At 36.6% G+C, this 9,499-nt stretch overlaps 2 protein-coding genes across 2 annotated transcripts; both read left to right on the forward strand.

Moving 5' to 3' along the window:
• Window positions 1-228: 228 nt before the first annotated feature.
• LOC112542630 (olfactory receptor 5AR1-like) lies at window positions 229-2,449 on the forward strand. Its single transcript, XM_088142936.1, has 2 exons — window positions 229-271; window positions 1,464-2,449. Exons 1-2 carry the CDS (start codon window positions 229-231, stop codon window positions 2,447-2,449), a joined length of 1,029 nt encoding a protein of 342 aa, XP_087999062.1.
• Window positions 2,450-8,554: 6,105 nt separating this feature from the next.
• On the forward strand, window positions 8,555-9,499 carry LOC103050022 (olfactory receptor 14A16-like). Its single transcript, XM_007442712.3, has one exon. It carries the CDS (start codon window positions 8,555-8,557, stop codon window positions 9,497-9,499), a length of 945 nt encoding a protein of 314 aa, XP_007442774.3.

The following is a 9,499-nucleotide window of genomic DNA, read 5'->3' on the forward strand; positions in this document are numbered from 1 at the left end:
GATTTAAAAACAATAACATATATAATATATTACTTTAAATGGAAAAAAGGAAAGGAAAAGCAAAGCAAAATATCTTTGACATATCTACCTATTTTAATCTGGGGATAATGGATTCCCAATTGGTTTCCACTGCCCTGAATTCCAGAAGGAATAATGGTATGAAATCATGCCTTTTTTATTATCTTGCTCCAAGAAAGGCTCCCACACATTTAGACAAGGGTGGCGAAGATGCCGAATGTTTCTCTGCTGCAACAGAATTACTTCCTACAAGGTAAAAGCATGTTTCATGTGGACTGGGGGTTAGAGGAAAGGAAGCATTTTGATGAACAAGGCAGTTGTCTAATACAGCTTGGTTCTTTTTTCACACTTTAGTGCAACATTCAATGGAATTAACTAATAAAATGCCTGAGAAATGGATGGAAAGGCTTTCTCAAAATACTCTTTCAATCAAATCTAATTTGAATTGCAACACTTCAATGTTCAATGGGTTATTTTTGCTGTTACATATTGATCATTATTGCACAGAACTTTGTTTTAAGGGATCAGCGAGACTAATTCTGCTCATTCTTAACATTCAGTATTTTTTTTCCCTTGAGTTATATATTGGTACAGTCTGTATAAGCAAGTGTTCAGAGTAAAAATAGAGGGCTGAACTTGGAATACTTACTGGGGGGGGGGAAAAAAAGATTAATTTTATCAAAATTGCCAGACAATCTCCCCCTTTTGGAAGAAACAAAGATGATGTATATATCACATCCATTTAGATATTTTACAAAATCTTCTAAAATTTGCTTTTTCCAATTTTTCACAGCAAGTACTTTCATTTAGCCAGCCTTGGCTAAGGTAAAAAAAATAAAAAATCATAAGCACGATTCATCAGTTTTTATTGATTGATTTTATCCCACCCTTTATTACTAGGGTGGGAGGTCAGAGAAGGAAGGGAAGGGACAAAAGAGAAGAGAAGGGACAGAAGAGAAGAGAGCCAGTTCTACCAAACTGGAAAGAACTGATAGTGTACCAGGTTAACATTTCATGTATGAAAGTCCTGAAATCTCTGCATTCTGGACAAACAGGAATTTGCAGTAATCTGTATCAATCTTTTCTTTAAGACCAGTTTTGCTTGACCTAAAACATTTGTATCTAATAAAGAGAGTTTAATTCAAATGCAATGTTTTTTATTCATGTGCAATAAATGTTAATTTCTAAGCAGTAAACCTGAAGATGTCTCGCTTCATAAATGCACAGATGGATATGCAAAATGACATTAAGAATAAGTACCTTTTAGAATAATTGATGAATTAAAATGTCATGAAAACAGCTAAACTCATCATGGAAATGAAAAAGCAACTCTTAAATTTGCCCTTTGATGAAAGAAATGAAAAGTAGGAAACTCAACATAATACATTCTCATGTAGATTTCAACATTAATTGAAGTGTTATCATTTTGCTTTCTTCTCTGACAGATTCTATGGTTCTTAAATCATCTGGGCTAGAAAATCAAACGACAATAACAGAGTTTATCCTGTTGGGATTCTCCAATGATCCACACATACAGGATTTTCTTCTTTTTTTGATCATGATCATCTTTTTAGTCACCATCCTGGGAAACATAACCGTTATATTGGTGATCAAATCTGAGCTCCACCTTCAGACCCCCATGTTCTTCCTTCTCAGCCATTTAGCTTTTGTTGACATCTGCTATTCCTCAGTCACTGTTCCCAAGATGCTGGCAAACTTCGCAACAAAGCAGAAAACCATTTCCTGGGAAGGGTGCATTGCACAGATTTCCTTCTTTTTCCAAACTGCTTCTACAGAAGTGTTTATCCTCTCAGTAATGGGTTATGACCGATATGTGGCAATATGTGACCCCCTGCATTACAGCAGATATTTGACAAAAGAGATATGCAGTAAAATGGTGGGTGGAGCTTGGCTCCTGGGTTTCTTGTGTGCTACAGGGAATGTCCTGCCTTTGCTAAATCTTTCTTTTTGCAGCAGCAATATCCTCAGACACTATGCTTGTGAGCTTCCTTCACTCTTGGCCTTGTCTTGTACAGATACTCTCACTAATCACATCATTCTTCTTATATCGCTGTTGGCGGTTAGCGTTAGCTCATTTCTTTTCACTCTGGTCTCTTACATTTACATCATTTCCGCCATCCTGAAAATTAAATCAGCAGAAGGTAGGCAAAAAGCTTTTTCCACATGCAGCTCCCATCTCATTGTGGTGGGCTTATTTTACATTACAGCTTTTGTTCGCTATATGAAGCCAAGTTCAGAATCACTCATGGATCTGGACAAAGTGATCTCTATTCAGTATAGCATTTTAACTCCAATGTTAAACCCAATCATATACAGCCTGAAAAACAAAGAGATCAAATCTGTTCTATTGAAAATGTTTGGAAAGCGTAGGCCCATTCCTTACCCTTGGAACAATATTCAGAGCTCTTGATATTTGCATAGATCCAGCACTGGGTAATAAAATAGATTAATAATATAACAGGGCTCAGGCATGGTCTCCTTATCTCCTAATGCTTCCAATGCTGTGCTGCTAAATTAATGTAGAATAAGCCAACCCAAAAAAGGTAGGCATGTTCTAACTGAACGGTTTTATATATACTCCATTCTATTTAGCAATTTAGAAAAATGCTATGAAAGCATACACTCCTATTTAAATATTTTGTTAAATGTTCCCTTTCATGTATGTCTAAATATATTTTATTTTATAGCATATATTTTAAATATATTTTTCAAAAATATTTATTTCTAAAAAGTTATTAGTATATGTATATAAGAATTGAGCTGCATGTTTAAAATAAATGAGAAATCCAATATATTCTGTACTATGTTATGACATGCACTTTTAATTGGAACATTAGGATCTATCATTCCATATCAAAACAGAAGTAATACATGACATTTTGCGAACCCATATATTTTAGAGGTGTTGAAGCTATGATAGAAAGCTAGAGAGAAAGATCTGAACATTTGAATTATTCTGACCCATTGGGTCATTCTTTGAGAGAAAGGTAGTGCAGTCTGATCTGACCAGAATGAACATTAAATTTTCCTGAAAGGTATTGCTATAGCTTTGCTTTGAAAATGACCACGGGTGGCAAAAAAGCAATGAGAGCGAGTTATGACTTCCTGTTGACTTCCCCATTAATTTTGCTTGTGGGAAGGTGGCAGGGCGCATCAAAAATGATCATGTGGCCATGGGGATGCTGCAACAGCCACAACTTTGTGAATAAAAGTGATCTGAACACTTTTTCCACTTTGTGGAAATTTCAGTTCCACAGGAGTAATGGGTCCCAGATATTTTACTCATTCTTTAAGTTAGCAGATCTGAGGTACCTTGATTTTAAAATTGTTGTGGTATAATGCACCATTTGGGCTAACTTGAGGGTACAAACAAAAAGATAAACATGATGAGAATTTTAGTAGTATATAGACTTAATCTGTGGCTTTCTCCTAATATATACATTATTAACATATTTCTTCACCTACAGGGATGACAGAAAACATAATTTCATTCAACCACATTTTACTAACTGTTATTGAGTTTTTATTTTAATGTATAGCTGTTACAGTTGATGTCTTGAGGGTTATCTCTGAAGCTGAAAGATCACACAAGAGACATAATCTTTAGGCCTAAATATCTTATAGAGAGGAGTGCAGTCTCCTAAATAAAATAAGCTTGCAAAGTTAAAGCAATATATAGATTAAAGTGTACTTCACCTAAAGTTTACACCCTATGAGTCCCCCCCCCCACTTTTTCATTAAAACACATAGTTGATACAATTTATATATCTTTAAAAAGACATAACTCCACACCGAGAAGCCATGTAAAAGCAACTTTAATATCCTTGTTTCTCATGCCATAGATTAATGGATTCAGCAAGGGTGGAATTATGGAGTACATCATTGTAATTATGAAATCAAGGTGAGAAGTACTATCAGATATGGGCCTCAAGTAAGCAAAGGAACCAGTAAACAGAAATATGGAGAAGACAGTGAGGTGTGGTAGGCAAGTGGAGAAGGCCTTTCTTCCCCCTTGAACAGAAGGGATTCTCAGAACAGCAGAGAAGATCTGCACGTAGGTCCCAGTGCTGAAGAAGAAGCAACCCAATGATCATATATAGTACCAAATTCCAGATTCAGTTACATCTGAATCAGAGCAAGCTAGCTTAAGTAACTGTGGGACTTCACAGTTGAACTGATTAGTAATATTAGAGCAGAAGTGAGTAAAAAAAAAGTGTGTAACAGAGCAATAAAAAGGCTGGCAATCCACAAACTGCCAACCATTTTGGTGCAGGCTTTTTTATCCATTACCATTTCATATTTCAAAGGATTATAAATGGCAACATTTCAATCATATGCCATGATAGTAAGAAGAATATCAGAGCCCAGGAAGAAGACAAACAGCAGGACATGAGCAACACAACCAGAATAAGAAATATATCTGATATTCATAAGAGAATTAAAAATAGCTTTAGGGATAATTATTGAAAATGAACCAAGTGTAAAGGTGCTGGTCAAAAACAACAGCAGTGATAATGAGAAGTTTCTCTGTTGCTGTTATTAAATAGGAGTTCTAGTTTGCCTTTGTCACAAAGCCAGCTGGATGAGCTTGGGCCAGTCACTTTCTCTCAGCCCTAGGAAAGAGGCAATGCCAAGCCACTTCTGGTAAACCTTGCCGAGAAAACTGCAGGGACTTTTCCAGGAAGTCTCCGAGAATTGGACATGATAGAACAAGTTAAAAAAAAAGAAAAAGTCTGCAGTTGGTCTTCAAGGGTAGCTCCACATATGTTTTTAAGTGGAAATAATTAATGCAAAGACAGTAATTAGAAACAATTTCGATGTTTATAAATATTTTGATGCAATCACCAGTTGGGTACAATAGGAGGGAAGTTAGAACATAATATTATTTTAACTGATTTTTCCCTCTTTTAAATTATTATTTATTTTACTTTTTTTCCTTTTGTCTTCTTTTGTCTTTTTTATTTCTGTTTACTTTTCTTTCCATTTACATGATTATGGGCATTTATTTTGGGAACAATGACAAATAGCAGTATAAATATTAATATTAATGATTACAGATAATTAATTTTACAGAGATTTTTATTTATTTCTTAATATGGTATAATGAACCTAGTTTTATATGTTTAATTAATGAAACAATGTATTTAAAGTTTTGTGATAATTGTAAATCCTTTGTTTATTTACTGATATTTTATTCTCCATCCACTATCTTTTTACACTTTCTTCTTTTTTCTTTCATTTAGCTATTCATTCTGTTCTTTTAATGTTGCAAACCAATTTTTCTTTTCTTTTTTTAAAAAAGTAGGCTCTAATAGAATATATCTGAGCAGAAAGTTGCTATGTCATGAGTGAATAAAAAGAGCCTCCTAATCCAGAAAAGGACTTGCATAAGGACCTCCTGACCATCGCTGATCATTAAGCAGAAGCCAGAAGTCCAGCAGGATTCTCAGATTATGTCCCAGTTCTACCTGGGCAATGCTAACTTGCCAAGAACTAATTGAGGAAAATCTTTTCAACTGTAAGATTATTGAAATTTAGTGTTGCTATGGGAGACCCTCAGCATATTCCTCCTCATCCAGACCCTTACAACCTCCAGGCAGCAGGACCAGACCAGCAGAGCACTGCTTATCCACCCCAAGGTTGAGATATATTGCTGGGTATCATCTGCATGTCGATGATATCTGATCTTTTATCAATGCTGAACAGGAGCAGATAGAGTGTCAGACCCTCTGGGGTCCCTCATAGCAGGAGACTTCAATTAGGTCTCTCCCCACTTATATCACTGGCTGCAAATGGCCCTGGAGGAAGGATGAGAACCAGAATTTTATCTATAGTCTGCATTCAAACCCTATACATGGGTGTGATATAATATAACATCTGAATCTCTCAGCTTGGAGAAGTTAAGGGAATGTGGACTGTATGTTCCTGTGTGATAGATTTTATTTATCCCTTCCTACAACCATTGAGCACTAGAAAGTGGAGAGCTCCGATGCTTATCTCTATCTAACTATCTAACTATCTAACTATCTATCTAACTATCTAACTATCTAACTATCTAACTATCTAACTATCTAACTATCTAACTATCTAACTATCTAACTATCCATCCATCCATCCATCCATCCATCCATCCATCCATCCATCCATCCATCCATCCATCCATCCATCCATCCATCTATCTATCTATCTATCTATCTATCTATCTATCTATCTATCTATCTATCTATCTATCTATCTATCTAACTATCTAACTATCTAACTATCTAACTATCTATCATCATCTGAAGTGCAAAAGTCCATGAGTTCAATTCCTGGTAGAGGATTTGAACCCCATAGAATACCATCTGGCTACTCAATTCTGACAAGTCCCAAAGAATCATGCTTTTGTCACCTCACAGCTTGACTATAGCAACATGCTCTACATGGGGCTGCCCTTGAAAATCATTTGGAAGCTTCAACTGGTCCAGAATGCAGTAGCACAAGCAGTGATGGGCTTGCCTTGGCATGTCCATGTGATATCTCTGCTCCATGAGCTGCACTAGTTGCCAGTGTGCTTCTAGATATGATTCAATGAGTTATTTATTACTGATAAAGCCTACATGGCATGGGGCCTGGCTGTTTGAGGGACGACGTGTCTTCTACAGTTTCTGCACATCTTGTATGATCTGGAAGAGTGGATGTGCTACAGGTCTCCTCAATTAAATAGTGCCAACTTTCAGGACCCTGGAAGTATGCCTTCTCTAAAGTGGTACCAGCCCTCTTGAATGAAGTCCCCCATGAAATCTGTATGGCTCCCACTCTGATGACATTTCAGAAGCATTTTGTGTGTGTGTCTGTGTTTTCTCCAATTAATTCTTTGTATTCAGGTGTTTTATATTAACCTTATTTGTGAGTTGCCCAGAGTCAAATAGAGTTGAGCAGCACCAACATTAATTTATTAAATAAATAAATAACTATTCTTCAAGATTATGTTTACCTCTGACTAGCAATAATGAGGCCTTTCTGAAATCTGTGTGATTTTCCTTTTTTGTTTGTTTGTTTGTTTGTTTGCCTGTTGTGTGGGCTTGGTAGTGGTACAATGCCTCTGACCACCAGAAGACCCTTTTAACTAAGAACGTCTATTTCACCACCCTGCCCTGAGATTATGGCTGATACCAGTCTTGAAACCCAAGTGGGCACATTTCTGAGACAAGAACTCCTTCCTCCATGCCCAATCAGGTTTTCATAAGGTCAACCTTTTCATCCATGTTCACATCATGAATGAGATCTAACTATCTCTACCTCTTTCTAGCTATTCCTGTCCAGCTCTATCTATCTAGCTCTATCTTGCTAATTCTTTCTGTAACTATCTAGCTATTAGCTGTCTATCTCAGACATTTCTCTCTGACATCATGACTCAAAGAAACATGTTTTCTTTTCAAGATCAAAATGATGTGCCTCATGTCATATAATCATATGAAAAAAATGCTTTAAGAATTTTCCATATGGCATGACAATTCGTATCTGAAAAATCCACATCATCCAAATATACTAAGGTAAAAACAATACACTTTTTTTTTAAATAAAGACTTGAAATCCTTCAAGGTTAGGACAAGGGACCAAAAATTCAAGGTAGAGGATGTGCCCATGTAATCAAAGCCCTACACTTTTTGTATGTGTGTTGCAAGCATTATCTTGATGTTTCAGAGTCCCCTCTGGTGGCCCTGGATTGACTTTTGGTGACAACATGGTACATGCAGGTAGTTTCCTTCATATATATATTCATTCTATAGCCACATTCCTCCTCCTCCTCCTCCTCCTCCTCCTCCTCCTCCTCCTCCTCCTCCTTTCTCCAAGTCTACAGCCTTGGTTAACTCTGGTGGTACTTCACCCAAGCATAAATAATACCAATAATAAAATAAATAACTACATTTGAATATGTACTGGATTTGTAACAACCAAGTACTAACCATTATTAACAAGTCCTTAGCTTTTTTAAGATAAGCCAAAATTGGGTGAGTGTTATCTACAGCATTATTTGGAATTTCTTTTTAACAATTTCCATTTTTTTTAATCCAAGCTATTTGCACAAACTCTACTACAGCTCTTCACATGCAACTCTGAAGTTTTTAGCCCAGAAAACAAAAACAAACAAACAAAAAGCAATTATGAATTTCTCAAAGAGACTTTAGCTTTGAAACTGAGGTAAGCTCAGATATTATCTTGTGCTTCAATGAAAACAGTCTGAAAGGCCAGTATAGGGCTTGCTGTATAGGTTAAAGGCAGTATGAACAAAGATCTAACCACATTTTCCCACATCTACATGGATTTAGGGCTGGTAAAGTAAGCTAGGCTCCTGAGAAATGGGCCCCTTGAGCATAATTACAAACATCCCATAAATAAACCTCTGTTTTTATCTAGTACTCTCACATCAAAGAAAATTGTTTGAAGAGCATTTCACTCTATCATAAAAAGTGCCACAGGCACAAGAGAAAATTTGACCTCCTATTATGAGCTCTGGAGGATAAAAACCAGAATGGAAAATAAGTCAAGAGTTAGTGAATTCCTCCTGCATGGATTCCCTGATACTGAGGAGGTACGGATAGTCCACATCATTGTTTTTTTAATAATTTATTTGGTAGCCCTCATTGAAAATGTTATCATCATCACTGTCATTGTTTATAGTCATCAGCTTCATTCACCCATGTATTTTTTTCTAGTCAATCTATCCTTGCAAGATCTTGGCTCCATCTCTGTTACAGTTCCAAAGTCCATGCTGAATCCCTTGATGAACACTGAAACCATTTCTTACTCTGGATGTCTCTGCCAAGTTTTCTTCCTTATTTTCTTCATGCTGTCTCACTTCTTTCTCCTTGGTGTCATGGCATATGATCGTTATGTAGCCATCTGCAATCCTCTGCGTTATGAGACAGTACTGAACAAGAAAGCCTGCATCCGAATGGCAACCAGTGCATGGATGGGTGGCCTGTTTTATTCAGCATTCTTTGCAGGAAATGTATTCACAGTGGAGTTCTGCTCCAGAATCATCAATCAGTTCTTCTGTGAAATCCCTCAGTTGCTTAAGATTTCTTGCTCAGACTCGTATCTTCCAGTAGTGTGGGCTCTTATCTTTGGTTCTTGTTTAGCTTTTCTCTATTTTGCTCTAATTGTTTTTTCTTATGTTCAAATCTTCAGAGCAGTTTTGCAAGTCCCATCTACCCAAGGGAAGCAAAAAGTCTTCTCTACCTGTTTACCCCATCTCTTTGTCACTTGTCTGTTTCTGGTAAGTGGTACTTTTGCATACCTGAGACACACATCCAGCTCCCCGTCAATGTCAGATATCTTGATTTCTATGTTTTACTGTGTGTTGCCACCAGTCATGAATCCACTGATCTACAGCATGAGGAACAAAGAACTCAAAATGGCATTTTGGAAGCTGGTTCTCAGTATTTTCCCCCACAGCTTACAGAAATATTGCTAG

The sequence above is a fragment of the Python bivittatus genome, unplaced genomic scaffold (assembly GCF_059951505.1).
Source record: "Python bivittatus isolate LINGU-HERP-01145 unplaced genomic scaffold, Pbiv_v1 ctg000470_np1212, whole genome shotgun sequence".
Taxonomy (NCBI): domain Eukaryota; kingdom Metazoa; phylum Chordata; class Lepidosauria; order Squamata; family Pythonidae; genus Python; species Python bivittatus.